Source organism: Neovison vison, chromosome 6 (assembly GCF_020171115.1).
Source record: "Neovison vison isolate M4711 chromosome 6, ASM_NN_V1, whole genome shotgun sequence".
Taxonomy (NCBI): domain Eukaryota; kingdom Metazoa; phylum Chordata; class Mammalia; order Carnivora; family Mustelidae; genus Neogale; species Neogale vison.
In genome coordinates, this window is record NC_058096.1 from 173,541,829 (window position 1) to 173,558,372 (window position 16,544).

General features: G+C 38.7%; 1 protein-coding gene across 2 annotated transcripts in view; it reads left to right on the forward strand.

Moving 5' to 3' along the window:
• The first annotated feature begins 942 nt into the window (after positions 1-942).
• RAD18 (RAD18 E3 ubiquitin protein ligase) overlaps positions 943-16,544 on the forward strand; it is a 100,027-nt gene continuing 84,425 nt past the window's right edge. For both annotated transcript variants that reach the window (XM_044253103.1, XM_044253104.1), the window contains exons 1-2: positions 943-1,075; positions 7,499-7,580. In XM_044253103.1, coding sequence (XP_044109038.1) covers positions 1,025-1,075; positions 7,499-7,580 — 133 coding nt within the window. In that variant the 5' untranslated portion in view covers positions 943-1,024. The remainder of the gene's footprint in view (positions 1,076-7,498; positions 7,581-16,544) is intronic.

Genomic DNA, 16,544 nt, shown 5'->3' on the forward strand with positions numbered 1-16,544 from the left:
CAAATGACGCCTGTCCCAAATCTGTCTTCCTGGTTGAACCAACAGGAAGAATGCATTTCTTTCTCTCTTTCTTTCTTCTTCTTTTCCCTTCTTTTTCTCTTACCTTCTCAGCCTTCCGTCATCTTCCACCTACAAGTACTATAAAGGAAAGAAAGTTCACTACCAGGTCTGGGACCGGGTCTTAGTCTCTCCAAGCTTGTGTCCCCCACCCCATTACCCACTTCCGGAACTAGGGAACGCCAGGAGTTCAACCGCGTGCTCTTTTCTGATTGGTTGATAGAAACTCTTTGGAACCCCTCACCCTCCACGGTCTCTGCCACTCCCCACCACCCTGTTGGGAGCCCCACAAAGTAAAGCATCCTGAGAGTCTCAGATCTCTGACCTGTGGCTTTATCTGCTCAATTACTCCTCCGTAAAGTGTCCGCGGATGATCCTTTATGGTTTGGGGTTAAAAGACCCAGATTGAAGGCTGGACTTTGCCACTGACAAGCTGTGTGATCTTGAATGAGTCCCTCTCTGAAATTCGGTTGCTGCATCTATGAAAATAGGAATAATTCTCACGATGATTTTTATTTATTTATTTTTTTAATGAAACTATTCTGTAGTGGTTAATATGGACTACTCAGAAGGGACGGATCGCTATAGCAATCACGGAGGGCAACTTGAGGAGGAGGCAGGAACCTAGATGTTGAAAGGTTTGGCAAGGTCTGGATTTGGTTTGATTCCGGCCTGTTTTTTCTTAACGGTCAACGGGCATTTATTTAGCAAGGGTTTGCGCAAAACCTACTGCGGGCTTTTTAACCACTTACATGCCTTGAGACGCGAAGGGGCAACGTGGCGCGTGCGCAGTGGGAGAGTCTTTGCCCGGCTCCGCCCTTGTACTATAACTCCCAGCAGGCTCCGCAAACGCCTCAGGCGCGTCGCTGACTGTTGACGTAACGCCGTAGCGCGGGGAATTTCGAGTAGCGGTGGAGCGCGGGAGGCCAGTGGGTGCGGGACCCCATCACCCTACCTAGGACAGACCATGGACTCCTTAGTCGAGCCTCGGTGGCCTCCAGGTCTGGCAGTAATGAAGGTGAGTGCTCTGGGGAGGTCGGGAGCACTCGGTTGTCTGCAGGAGGCCAGTTTCGCTGTGAGAAGGAGAAAGGCGGAGACGCGAGCTGCGAGCTGGGCCAGGGTAGCCGGTTCTGCTCTGCCACTTACCGACGTGGTGGATGGGCCTCAGTTTCCTCCTGCTGAGAAGTGGCGGGGTCCCTTGTGGTAAACTTAGGTTGGTGTCTTATGGAACCGGGTATTAAGCGGTTCAGCCACAACGGTGAAAATGACCTCGAGAAAAATAGTCACTCTAAACGGTGAAAACCTCAGTAACAACTAACCCTTTCCGAGGGCCTGCTGCTTGTCAAGCATATGTAAACTCTCGCAGTACATTAGTTGAGAATTTTCCCATTCCTTTTGCTTTCTTTCATTTCTTCTAATTACCTAGTGCTGGTTGGTCCTGACTTCTCCCTGACGTGTCCTAACTCGTAACAGTCGTGCATCCCTTAAACAAGGAGATCAGGGCTCAGGCTTAGCACTAGAGCCTTTCATTGCATTTATATTTCATTCTATTATATCATTGTATTTCATTATATTACTTAACTTAAATAACATGGTGGTTTTTGGCAAGCCATTCCAGTTCCATTTACAGTAGCAGTGAACCCTGTGTGCTTAATCAAGAAGAGCAAACTCATTTTGCTGTACTAGCTAAGAATCAGTTACTTGGTTTTTCTTCTTGCTCTGTTATTATGTATTTTTCTGACTGTGCGCAAGATCGCTTTCTAGTTCTATTCCTCAGTTCGGTAAATTTGAGGATTATGGTATCAGTCATAAGACTGACTTTTGAGGATTAAGGGAAGGGACTTGGGGAAGGTTAAAGTATAAGGCCTTTCTTCTTGCCATCCCAGTGTTATCTACAGTGCCTGGGGACTTGAAATAGCCCCATGGCGAAAAGCTGGCAATGGGGAAGGATCTAGGAAGGATGTGGTTTGGAGTGGTGGTGGCCTTGGCATTAAGGTACTTCAGAGAACATAGATTTGAGTTCCAGTGGTCTTGGGTTAAATCTGGTCTCTGGCTCTTATTTAACTGTGCGATCTTGGGTTTGTTACTTAACCTCTCTGAGCCTGCATTTCCTCAACTGTAAAGAGGAGGCAAAAATAAACCGTTTATGGGGTTGGTTAAATGAGCTGATGTGTGTGGATAGGGATTCTGTCTGGCTTACTCATGGTGCTTAACACAATGTCTGGCACATAGTGCATGCTTCAAGATTATTTGCTGATTGGTTGAAGGTTCTAAGTATCTGGAAGGTAGTAAGCATTCAGTTAATGTCTTTATTATTATAATCAATAGCACTTTAACATGTGTTGTTTCTTCCCCCCCTTTTTATTTGTTATTGTGAAGATCGAATTGTATAAAGGAAGTAAAAGCTTTGTAGCTTGTAAAGCTTCTTGCTTTGTAGATTTAAGAATAGTTTACCACAACTTTCAGAGTTCTGTAGAGGCAGGTTCCATGTCTTCTACGGATTTGATGTCTCACCACAGCACTGAAAACAGGGTTCAGCAGCTGAGAGTGTTCAGTGGTGGAGTTGATTGAAGCCATATTAGAATCATGGTGGAAAGCCAGCCCCCTCCAGTATTTTCTTTTCTATTTTTCTAATAGCTCTTTATTTTATTTTGTTTGTACCTGTTAGTACTGTTTATTTTGCCCATTTCCCCCCACCCCCCAACCTCCTCAGCAACCACCATTTCTCTGTATTTAAGAGTCTGTTTTTTGTTTGTTCATTTGTTTTTTAGATACCGCCTGGAAGTGAAATCATATGGTATTTGTCTTTCTTTCAGACTTACTTCGCTTGGCATACATAATACCCCCCAGGTCCATCCGTGTTGTCACAAATGGCAAGATCTTATTCTTTTTTAGGGTTGAGTGATATTACATTGTATATCTATCTTGGTTGTTGTGAATAATGGTGCAATAAACCTAGGGGTACATATGTCTTTTCAAATTAGTGTTTTCATTTTCTTTGGGAAATACCTTGTAGTGGAATTACTGGGTCATATAACATTTGTTTTTAATTTTTTTAAGAAACTCCATAGTGTTTTCCATAGTGGTTGCACCAGTTTACATTCCTACTGACAGTGCAGGAGGGCTCCCTTTTCTCCATATCCTCACCAACACCTGTTATTTCTTTCTTTTTTTTTGGTACTATCCAAGGTGACTGGTGTGAGGTGATATCTCATGGTGGTTTTGATTTGCATTTCCCCGATGATTAGTGATTTTGAGCATCTTTTCAGGTGTCTATTGGCCATTTTGTCTTTTTTTTTTTTGGAAAAATGTCTATTCAGGTCCTCTGCCCGTTTTTTAATGAGATTATTTGGGGGGTTTTTTGGTGCTGAGTTGTCTAAGTGCTTTCTGTATTTTAGATATTGACCCCTCATTGCATTGAATGCATCTCTCCCGTTCACTGGGTTGCCTTTTTGTTTTGTTGGTGGTTTCTTTTGCTGTGTAAAGCCTTTTATTTTGGTGTAGTCCCAATAGTTAATGTTTGCTTTTGTTTCCCTTGTCTGAGGAGATGTAGCTATAAATATGTTGGTCAGGTGATGTCCAAGAGAGTACTGCCTATTTTTCCTTTTAATAGTTTTGTGGCTTTAGGACTCAAATTTAAGTCTTTGATCCGTTTTGAATTTATTTTGTGTATGGTATAAGAAAGTGGTCTAGTTTCATTCTTTTGCAAGTAGCTGTCCAGTTTTCCCAATACCATTTGTTGAAAAGACTGCCTGTTCCCCTTCCTGTATTCTTGCCTCCTTTGTTGTAAATTGACTGTGTAAGTGTGGGTCTATTTGTGGGCTTTCTCTCCTGTTCCATTGATCTATGTATTTTAATCCCTTTGTCATGTATTTGTCAATTTCTCATCTAGTTTTTCTTGAACTTTTTCTAGGGACAAGGAATTAGGGGCTCCCAGAAGTAGCTCTGTTCAAAATTCTTTCTTATACTGCATAGAAACTTGGTTCCAAATCCATGGTTAACATAGGAACCATGGAAAGACTTTTGTATCCAGAATTATTTATGATTTTTGTTTGTGTGTGTTTTTCTGAACAGAGAGTTCTAGTTTTTATTCATATGTTTAAGGGGATCTGTGACCCAAAAAACTCAAGAGCCTTTCCTCTAGTTATTAAGTCTTTTCACGCATTCCCTACTTTCACCTTCTACTTCCCCTCTTCTAAGTTGAACTCCTAGAGGCTCCACTTGACTGCTCTCTGTTTAGTGGAGTGCATGTTATGGTCTTGAAATGGCATGACTAGAAGTTTGTATAAGAGTGTATAGCTCTGGGAGCGCCTGGGTAGATCGGTTGGTTAAACCTTTACCTTCAGCTCAGGTCATGGTCCGGGGGTCCTAGGATCAAGTCCCACACTGGGCTCCCGGCTCAGCGGAGAGTCTGCTTTTCCCTCTCTCTCTGCCCACCCTCTCCTCATGTTCTCTCTCTATTTCTCTCAAATAAATAAATAAATCTTTAAAAAAAAAAAAAAGAACGTTGTAGCTCTGGGGCGCTTTTGGCTCAGGTCATGATCCCATGGGCCTGGGATCAAACTCTATATCAGGCTCGCTGCTCAATGCAGAGCCTGCTTTTCATCCTTCTGCCATTCCCTTCACTTGTGCTCTCTGGTTCTGTCTCTCTCTCTGTCAAGTAAATAAATAAAATCTTTAAAAAAAAAAAAAGAAAAAGGACACATCATATTTGGCTGCACTGAAAAAAAAAATAAAAGAGAATGTTACAGCTCATCTGATGCAGTGTCACCTTCCACAAATCTTGCTCAGTATGTGTCAGCACCTCTTCTCCAGAGAGGATGGTTATATAGAAAAAAAGCACAATAGAGATGCCAGGACTCTGACTTCCAGCCCCACCTCTGCTCTTAATTGATACTCCACACAGTCCTCTAGCTTTTTGTATCAGTGGTGGCTTACCATCCAAAATAATGGAAAATTTTGGCATTTTCATGTTTATTTCCTTGGTTTCATAGTAGCAGGAATTTTTGGTTTTGACAGCTAATAAATGGATATGTGTATATAGTAGAAAAAATTAAAATTCAGATTAAGATAAAGGAGAAAATGAAAGTTCCCCATCACCCTGTCATCTGGAGGTAACCATATTTTAATGTTTTCTCTGTTTAATGTGCGTGTATGATGTATATATGCATTTAAAATTTGGGATCACTTTGGAATTGACTTCTTGGGTTTAATTCACCCACTTATAGCTTGATAGTCTTCATCTGTAAAGCTGGGATATTGATGCTATAGACTTCATAAGATTGTTAGGCAGATTAAACCGTATAGTTCTATTGTAGTGCATTGTTGTAGATTTGTTCTCTGATTTTTTTTAAAGTTTCCATTAAAACAACACTTTCCCATGGCATTAATTATTCTTTGAAAGTGTGTGTGTGTGTTTTAAGATTTTATTTGTTTGACACAGAGAGAGAGAGAGAGAGAGAGCGAGCGAGCACCCAAGCAGGGGGAATGGCAGGCAGAGGGGGAGAGAGAAGCAGACTCCCTGCTAGCAGGGAGCCCCATGTGGGACTCCATCTAAGGACCCGGGGAACCTGAGCCGAAGGCAGTCGCTTAACCAACTGAGCCACCCAGTCGCTCCAAAGTGTGTGTGTGTGTGTGTTTTTAATGGCTATATAATATTTCATCATATAGACTGTTGGTGACATTAGTCTTTTTTTGTTTGTAATTTTATATATTTTTAAAGATTTTATTTATTTATTTGACAGAGAGCGATCACAAGCAGGCAGAGAGGCAGGCAGAGAGAGAGGAGGAAGCAGGCTCCCCGCTGAGCAGAGAGCCCGATGCGGGCCTTGATCCCAGGACCCTGAGATCATGACCTGAGCCGAAGGCAGCGGCTTAACCCACTGAGCCACTCAGACGCCCTTGTTTGTAATTTTAAAATTTAGGTAATACACTCATGGTTAAAAAAATATGAAACAAGAAGTAAAAGTCTCCCTCACAATCTGTCCCTTATCCAGTTTTCTGATTCCTATTACTATTATTTATTACTTTACTGTGTATCTTTTCAGAATTTCTTTATATGTATACAAGGTAAAAATATAATATGTTTTTATTTCATCTTCTTTTTAACAAATGGTAGCATACCTTACCTCTTTAAAAAAATTTCATTTTAAAGATTTTATTCATTTATTAGACAGAGAGCATGCTCATGTTTGGGGTAGAGGGACAGAAGGAGAGGGAGAAGCAGGCTGCCTGCTGTGCAGAGAGCCCAATGAGGGGCTTGATCCCAGGACCCTGGGAGCATGACCTGAGCCAAAGGCAGACACTTAATGGACTGAGCCACCCAGGCGTCCCTACCTGACTTCTTTTTTGCACTTGTTTTGGCACTCTTTCCATGTTGGTACAGGAGTGAGTTCCTCCTCCTTCTTCCTTTTTTTTCCCTCTTAAAAACTGCTCAGTAATCTTATTGGATAGAATAACATCTTATTTTAAATGATTTAGAAGATTTTGCATTGTGAGAATAGATCCTTTCTTTCCTATTTGGATTGCATTCCAGACTGACACACATCTGTCTGACTTTCCAGATTGACCACATCTTTACCACCTTCTACCGCTGCTGGCTACAGCTCTTTCCAGGGCCTCCTCAGTTGGCTCTACCTTGTAGTAACTAACATGTGGTACTGTGCAGAGAGCACTGGACTGACTGCCCACAGGGAGACAGGAAGTTTTAGTCCTGGCTTGACTCATACCCCATGTTTGTGTGTGCTTCTTCATTTGTGAAGTAAAGGTTTTAACTAGATACTTTCTCATGTTTGGCTTTAGTATTCTTTGATTTTGTTCTTAACCTGTGTGGTGAATGGTTATTTGTACCATTCCCCCAACAGTGAGTGTGGGCCAGGGAATGGGGTCTGAAGAAGAAGCAGCTTGGAGTAAGAGCTAGAAACATGTGAGAAATGGAACAGGAGGGCAGTGGCCGTTTTGTAAAGGGTTGACAATCTGGAGCAGGAATCTGTACAGTGTCAATTTTATCTGTTGAAAGCTTTTTGGGTAACTTGACATTTGAATGTTTAAGTCATATGGGGAAGGTTTTTCTTGATTTGTCAAGATTCCTTGCAGTTTATGTGGAGTTAATTTTGAGTTTGTGTTTGACATAAGAATATTCTTTTTTTTTTTTTAAAGATTTTATTTATTCATTTGACAGACAGAGATCACAAGTAGGCAGAGAGGCAGGCAGAGAGAGAAGGGAGGGGAAAGCAGAGAGCCTGATGTGGGGCTTGATCCCAGGGCACTGGGATCATGACCTGAGCCGTAGACAGAGGCTTTAACCTACTGAACCACCCAGACACCCTGACAAAAGAATATTCTTAAATTTTTTTTTTTAGGGTGTGGAGAGAGAGTTCTGTGACAGGCATTCCAGTCTTGGCATTTTTCTGATAGATATATATGTATCTTTGCATTTCAGACAATAGATGATTTGCTGCGGTGTGGAATTTGCTTTGAATATTTCAACATTGCAATGATGATTCCTCAGTGTTCACATAACTGTAAGTATGCCTTGTCTCTCTGAGTTAGTAAAAATGTGATTTTTACATGAGGTAATGTTAATTTAACACCCCAGGTGAGTACATGTATTTATTTCTCACCTTTAGTTCTTCTATCTCGAAGTTTTCAGATGATATTTTCTGTTGCCTTACTCTTGGGTATATATTTTTTTAAAGCAGGAAATTAATATATTTTCATTATGCAGCTTCTGTACAACCAGAAAGTAAAACATCATTGTAAAATGTTGGTTAGAAAACATGGTATTACATTTGCATTGTATGGCAAATGGTTGACATCCTTAGTCATAAATGATCTCTTAGAAACCAGAAACAAAGACACTAATATTCCAAGGGAGATGAAAAAAAAAAAAAAAAAAAACTGCAGAGGAAAGTGAAATAACGAATGAGTAGAAAGGTTTAAGGATATATGAAGATGTTTGAACTGAGCAATAAGAAAAGAAAAGCAATCTTTGTAATGTATTGTCAAAGATTAAAACACTGACATTTAATGTTTGTACTGTTTTAGAGAAAGTCTCATAGACAATAAGGGACAAGATTGATGACAATCTATACAATTTTGGGGAACCTCTGCTTTTGACTCAAAATAAAAATTTTGGATATCCTTAATTTCAATGAAGTGGAACTACTGGGACTACCTCAACAAATTAGGTGGAGAAATTAAAAATAATTTATATATAAGCACGTTCACTGCATAGAAAATTTGTAGCTAATGTATGGGCCCATAAGAATACTTGCATATCAGTTTATTTATCCGTACACCCCAAACAGATATGCACAAAACTACATTGGCAGAGGGGCGCCTGGGTGGCTCAGTGGGTTAAGCCGCTGCCTTCGGCTCAGGTCATGATCTCAGGGTCCTGGGATCGAGTCCCACATCGGGCTCTCTGCTCAGCAGGGAGCCTGCTTCCTCCTCTATCTCTGCCTGCCTCTCTGCCTACTTGTGATCTCTGTCTGTCAAATAAATAAATAAAATCTTTAAAAAAAAAAAAAAAACTCCATTGGCAGATAATGTTGGGGAGTAGAATTAGGAAGGGGAAAAAAGCATTTAAGAAGTGAAAATACTATTCACAAATTCCTGTGTCCTTGGAAATCTGGAAAAAGATAATTTTTTATGAATTAATTTTAAATTTACCCTGTGATAAGTGGAAATTATAAATCTCTACACTTGAGACTTATGGCAGCATTGAAATGAAGCCTTGCAATGACACCGTCCTGAGCTTGTGTGTAATATAACATGTCCATCATTCAGGCTTCCAAGATTTAGTCCAGTGTCAACAATGAAAGCAGTCAGCATGTCTGGTTACATTTCTCTCTAGTGACACCCTTCAGGTAACTTTCAAACATGAGCTTTCCCAGTACAGTTTTTTCATCTGTGAGGAACATCCACTCCAGCATATGAAAGAGGAGTATCTGTACATTATGAAGATTGTCTTTTGGATTTGAAGATGGTGGTTGAAGTGATAGCATCAATTTCCCATTTAGTCATCACACTCATTTCGCCAAGGGCTGTTTCTGGGACCAGAGATGGAAGTGAAGAACCAGAGATGGAAGATGGAGTAATATTGCCAGCAGAGGTCTGGTGGCACTACTTCTTGCTATTATAAGCAAAGATGGCAAAAGTGTGTTTTCCTGGATCTATCATCTCCTGTGGTTCCCAATTAAGACTTATGAATTAAGGAAGTCCATAGGACAGGGAGTGTTCCTGATGTCAGATGTCCTCAGGCCATGTGCAGATCTCTTCCTTTCTTGTTCTCCTCAGATCGCATCTTCTCCCAAATTCTTTTCTTGGGTTCCCTCTTGGATATTTTTATGCCTCTTGTAAAATTACGACAATAAAGATCTTGGTCACTATATGTGGTTATTTATTTGCCTAGTACTTTTAGATGTTAAATTTCAGAATTTTTGTTTTCTAACAGGTTAACACTTAGGTAGTTCAGTCATGTAGACCTTAACATGGATATATAATTCAAAGTTTAAAAACATTCAAAGTTTAAAAATCCCAGTGGGAAATCTACCAGTAAAGAGTATTACAGGCAATTTATCACTTACCTTGCTGTGTGAGGCTGGAAAGACCCTTAAATTGAACTTTGCTTGTACTTAGCTTTCTGAGTCTATCATGGTTTTTTTTTTTATTCTGTAGCTTAAGGTATTTAACACGTAGTGGTGAGCCTGTCATTGTTTAGGAGCTATTTTCATCTGTCTTAGAAGATTAAACAACAACAAAAAATCAAGGTAGGCTTAAAAAATTATTTTGGTGTATGGTAGTAGCTTTGGTAAGAAGTTTCTATAGCAAAGACCTAAGAGGGTGGTGGTGGTAGCAACATGGGAATTAGGGGTGTACTTAGGCTTGACTCTTGAGTCTCCAGCTTACAGCTGGTTAAATTTGCAAATGTTAACATTTCTTCAAATGTAAAAGTTTGATGAATAATTTCTACTTTAGAAGATGATTATGAAAATTAAATGTGCAGAACCCAGTGTCTGGCATGATGCAGGCCCTTAATAATTGTTAGTTCCTTTCTAGATTAGATTCACATTAGTAAAGATAAGTTTAGGGGATTGTTTTGAAATGTTTATTAAAATAATTTTTATTTAGATGTAATTTACATATAATAAAACACATCCATTTTATTTTATTTTTTTTTTTTTTAAAGTTTGAATACTGAAACTTTATTGCGAATTTTTAAAAAAATTATTATTTATTTATTTATTTTCAGAAAAACATTATTCATTATTTTTTCACCACACCCAGTGCTCCGTGCAAGCCGTGCCCTCTATAATACCCACCACCTGGTACCCCCAACCTCCCCCCCCCCCCCCGCCACTTCAAACCCCTCAGATTGTTTTTCAGAGTCCATAGTCTCTCATGGTTCACATCCCCTTCCAATTTACCCAAATTCCCTACTCCTCTCTAACACCCCTTGTCCTCCATGCTATTTGTTATGCTCCACAAATAAGTGAAACCATATGATAATTGACTCTCTCTGCTTGACTTATTTCACTCAGTATAATCTCTTCCAGTCCCGTCCATATTGCTACAAAAGTTGGGGATTCATCCTTTCTGATGGAGGCATAATACTCCATAGTGTATATGGACCACATCTTCCTTATCCATTCATCCGTTGAAGGGCATCTTGGTTCTTTCCATAGTTTGGCGACTGTGGCCATTGCTGCTATAAACATTGGGGTACAGATGGCCCTTCTTTTCACGACATCTGTGTCTTTGGGGTAAATACCCAGGAGTGCAATTGCAGGGTCATAGGGAAGCTCTATTTTTAATTTCTTGAGGAATCTCCACACTGTTCTCCAAAGAGGCTACACCAACTTGCATTCCCACCAACAGTGTAAGAGGGTTCCCCTTTCTCCACATCCTCTCCAACACATGTTGTTTCCCGTTTTGTTAATTTTGGCCATTCTAACTGGTGTAAGGTGATATCTCAATGTGGTTTAATTTGAATCTCCCTGAGGGCTAATGATGATGAGCATTTTTTCATGTGTCTGATAGCCATTTGTATGTCTTGATTGGAGAAGTGTCTGTTCATATCTTCTGCCCATTTTTTGATGTGTTTGTCTGTTTCACGAAAACACATCCATTTTAAATGCACACTAAAGTATATAAGCATCAGTGAATTTTGACAAAGGTATATATCATGTAACCAGTATAGTTAAGATATAGTACTTTTCAATCCCATGATAGAGTACTGCTCATCTTAGTATAGCCTCAGGCAATAATGTGTGTATCTGTTTCTGGACTCTTTTCTGTTCTCTTGTTCTCTGTGTTTATTCCTGTGCCAGTACCTTGCTGTCTTAATTATTGTAGCTTCGTGTTACATCTTGATGTTAGACATTTTAAGGCCTCCCATTTTGTTTTTCTTTATCAAAATTATTTGGACCATTTAGGATCTTTGCATTTTATATATAAATGCATTTACATATAAATTTTAGAATCATTGTCAGTTTCTACAAAAAAAGCTGCTGGTATGTACATTGGGATTGTTCTGAATTTAGAGATCAATCTGGGTAGAAATGATTTCTTAACAATGTTGAGTCTTCAATGTATGAACTTGGTATATTCCTCCATTTTGTAGTTTTAATTTCTCTCAACAGTGTGGTTTAGCTTTCATTGCACAGGCTACGAACATAGAAATACAATTTTTTAATTGATTTTTTAGCTTGTAATCTTGGTAAATTCACTTTTTAATTCCAGCATCTTTTTTTGTTGATTCCTTCAGAATTTTTACATATACAATCATGTTATCTGTGAATAAAAATACCTTTATTTCTTACTTTCTAATCTCCATGCCTCATATTTTTTTCTTGTTTTATAGAGGCTAGTACTTCTAGTACAATTTTAAGTAGAAGTGATGTGAGCGGACATCCTTTTCTTAGTCCTAATTTATGGGGAAATCATTTAGTTTTTTAAATATTGTGTTAGAGTATTATATTCATGATACATTTTCATAAATTTATCAAGTTGAGGCATTTCCTTTCTTAATTAGCTGAGATTTTTTTTTTTAAATCATAAATGTGTGTTGAATTTTGTCAGGTATGTTTTCTGCATCTATGGAGATGCTCATGATTTCTTCCTTCATAATGTTACAGAATTGCTTTTTGTTTGCTAAAATAACCTTTTTTAATTCCTTTCATTAAATTTACCTCTTTAATCTTAGTGGTTGAGTTTATTGGCACAGGATAGCCACATGTGACTAGTGGCTTCTGTGTTAAACTGTGCAGATACATTTCCATTATTGCAGAAAGTTAAAGTAATTATTGATAAGGCTGGATTTACATATACTCCCATTTTGTGTTTTATTTGTCCATCTGTTCTTTGCTCTCTTTCTGCCTTTTAAGAAGTAGTTGAACATTTTTTAAGTTAATTTTCACAGTTGCCTTACTAGCTTTGCTTCTCTGTTTCATTATTTTAGTGGTAGTTTAAAATATGCCTCTTTAACTTAATTCAACTTCCTTTCAAACAGTATCATGCTACCTGAATAGTGTAGAACTGTGTTACAGATGTGTACTTCTGCCCTCTTCCTGTCATCTTATTGTAATTCATTTTATGTGTACATGTATTATAGACACTAAAATACATTGTTTCTGTATTTGCTTTAGACACCCATTATTTTTTAAACAAATTAAAAAATGTTTTTTTGGTGTAACCCACATATTTATCATTTCTGATACTCTCCTTTGTACATATCAAAGTTAACTTCTGGTATCATTTTTATACTCTCCGCTACTTTTCTTGTAGTATACATAGGCTGCTAAAGAATTCTCAGCTTTTGTTTGTCTGAAAAAGTTACTTCATCGCCCTTTGAAAGATTTTTTTTTTTTTAAAGATGTTTTCAATGGGTATAAATTCAGGGTTAATGTTTTTTCCCTTTCAGAATGTCATTCTGACTTTACTGGTTTCAGATGAAACTAGGTGTGTTCTTTTTATTTATAGCTTTCTGTGTATAATGTACCTTTTTTCCCTGGCTGCTTTTCTTTTCTTTTTTTTTTTTTTAAGATTTTATTTATTTATTTGACAGAGAGAGATCACAAGTAGGCAGAAAGGCAGGAAGAGAGAGAGGGGGAAGCAGGCTCCCTGCTGAGCAGAGAGTCCGATGCAGGACTTGATCCCAGGACCCCAAGATCATGACCTGAGCCAAAGGCAGAGGCTTAACCCACTGAGCCACCCAGGCGCCCCATGGCTGCTTTTCATATTTTCTTTTTTCTCACTGGTTTTCAGAAATTTGTAATATGCTTTAGTTTGGTTTACTTTGTATTTGTTTTGTTTGGGGTTCTTGAGCTCTGGGTTTATATTTGGAAAGATTTTAGCCATTGTTTCTTTTGAGTATTTTTCTGTTCATACATCCATCCCATGCTCCAGTATTGACTCCAATTAAATTTTGTTAAATCTCGGGGCGCCTGGGTGGCTCAGTGGATTAAGCCGCTGCCTTCGGCTCAGGTCATGTTCTCAGTGTCCTGGGATCGAGCCCCGCATCGGGCTCTTTGCTTGGCGGGAGCCTGCTTCTCTCTCTGCCTGACTCTCCGTCTGCTTGTGATCTTTCTCTCTGTCAAATAAATAAATAAAATCTTTAAAAAAAAATTTTTTTTTGTTAAATCTTAACTATTTTTACTTTACTGCTTGATATTTATCTACAGACACTGAGACTCTTTTCTTTTTTCTTTTTCTGTTTTGGTCTCTACCCCTATTCCCACACCCACCCTGCCTTTCTGTGCTTAGTTTTGGATAATTCTTTTGCTATGCCTTCAGGTCTATCCACTTTTTATTCTGTAGTATCTCAGCTGTTAGTCTCTTCCAATGAAATTTTCATTTCAGATATTATATTGACCATTTCTAGAAATTTCATTTAAAACATATTTTCCATTTTTTCACTAGGTTTATGTGTGTGTTTTAAGCTTTGAGCATACTGAGCATAGTCTTTTTTTTTTTTTAATTAATTTATTTATTTGACAGAGAAAGAGAGATCACAAGTAGGCAGAGAGGCAGGCACAGGGAGAGGGGGAAGCAGGCTCCCTGTGGAGCAGAGTGCCCGATGCAGGGCTCGATTCCAGGACCCTGAGATCATGACCTGAGCCAAAGGCAGAGGCTTAACCCACTGAGCCACGCAGGCGCCCCACTGAACATATTTCTAATAGTGAGTTTAACCTCCCTATCTGCTAATCCATTATTTGTGTCATTTCTAAGTCTGTTTCTGTTGACTGATTTTTTTTTTTTACCTTTCTTGTGTATAAATGATATTTTCTTATTTCTTTGCATGACTAGTAATTTTTGATTAGATGCTTGCCATTATAGTGTTTACCTTTTTGATTGGGTAGTTTTATTGTATAATTTATTGGCGTGTTGGGCTGTGTTGTGGCAGGCGGGTAAGTCATTTGTGGATTAGACTGATTCTGTCAAGTTTTGTTTTTAAGTTTTGTTGGTATGGATTTAGAGTAGCCTTTTCTATAGGGCTGGGTTTTTTGGGGGGTGGTGCTGCTGAGGGATTGGTAAAAAACACATAACAAGAAATTTACCATATTAACAAATTGTTGCATGTATAGTATTGTTAACTATATGTTCATTACTATATAAGAAATCTGTAGAACTTTTTTATTCTGTGTGACTGAAATTTTATATCCAGTGCACAGAAACTCCTCATTTCTCCTTACTTAAGTCCTGGCAACAACCATCCCTTTTTCTTCTTTTATGAATTTGACTAGATATCTCATATGAATGGAATTATATAGTATTTGGCTGTTTGTGATTGGTTTTTTCACTTAGCTTAATGTCCTCAAGATTCATCCATGTGGTAGCATGTGACAGGATTTCCTTCTTTTTAAAGGCTGAATAATATTCCATTGTATATATGTATCACGTTTTCTTTATCCATTCAGTTGTTGGTGACTCTTGGGTTGCTCCCATCTTTTGGCTATTGTGAATGATGCTGCTTTGAGCATGGTAGTGCAGATATCTGTTTGAGATCCTTTTTTCATTTCTTTTGGATAAATACCCAGAGGTGGGATTGTTGGCTCATATGGTAATTCTATTTTTAATCTTTTGAGAAACCACCATACTGTTTTCCATAGTGACTGTACCATTTTACATTTCCATCAACAGTGTACAAATGTTCCAATTTCTCTACAGTGTTACCAACTTTATTTTCTACTTTTTAAAAATAATTGGCTATCCTAACAGGTGTGAAGTGATATCTCATTATGGTTTTGATTTGCATTTCCCGGATAATTAGTGATGTTGAGCATCTTTTCATATACTTGTTGGCCAACTGTATGTCTTTGGAGAAATGTCTATTCAGATGCTTTGCCCTTTTCAAATCTTGTTTTGGGGTATTTTTGTTGTTGTTGAGTTATAGGTGTTCCTTGAATATTTTGGATATTAACTCTTTTTCAGGTATATGGTTTTCAGATATTTTCTATTTCATAGATTGGTTTTTTTTTTGTTTTACTTTGTTCATTGTTTCCTTTGCAGAAGCTTTTTGTTTTTTTTTTAAAATTATTTTTATTAACATAGAATGTATTATTTGCCCCAGGGGTATAGGTCTGTGAATCATCAGGCTTACACATTTCACAGCACTCACCACAGTACATACCCTCCCCAATGTCCATTACCCAACCACCCTATCCCTTCCCCCCCCAACCCCCAGCAACCCTCAGTTTGTTTTGTGAGATTAAGAGTCTCTTATGCTTTGTCTCCCTCCCAATCCCATCTTGTTTCAGTTTTTCCTTCCCTACTCCGCACAACTCCCTGCCCTGCCTCTCAAATTTCTCATAACAGAGAGATCATATAATTTTCTTTCTCTGATTGATTTATTTCACTCAGCATAAAACCCTCTAGTTCCATCCATGTCGCTGCAAATGGCAAGATTTCATTTCTTTTGATGGCTGCATAGTATTCCATTGTGTGTGTGTGTGTGTGTTCTTTATCCATTCATCTCTTGATAGACATCTAGGTTCTTTCCATAGTTTGGCTGTTGCGGACATTGCTGCTATAAACATTTGGGTGCACATGCCCCTTTAGATCACTACATTTGTATCTTTTTTTTTTTTTTAAATTTTATTTATTTATTTGACAGACAGAGATCCACAAGTAGGCAGAGAGGCAGGCAGAGAGAGAGGAAGGGAAGCAGGTTCCCCGCTGAGCAGAGAGCCCGATGTGGGGCTCAATCCCAGGACCCTGGGATCATGACCTGAGCCGAAGGCAGAGGCTTTAACCCACTGAGCCACCCAGGCACCCCTACATTTGTGTCTTTAGGGTAAATACCCAGTAGTATGATTGCTGGGTCATAGGGTAGCTCTATTTTCAACTTTTTGAGGAACCTCCATGCTCTTTTCCAGAGTGGCTGCACCAGTTTGCATTCCCACCAACAGTGTAGGAGGGTTCCCCTTTCTCTGCATCCTCACCAACATCTCTCATTTCCTGACTTGTTAATTTTATTTGCAGAA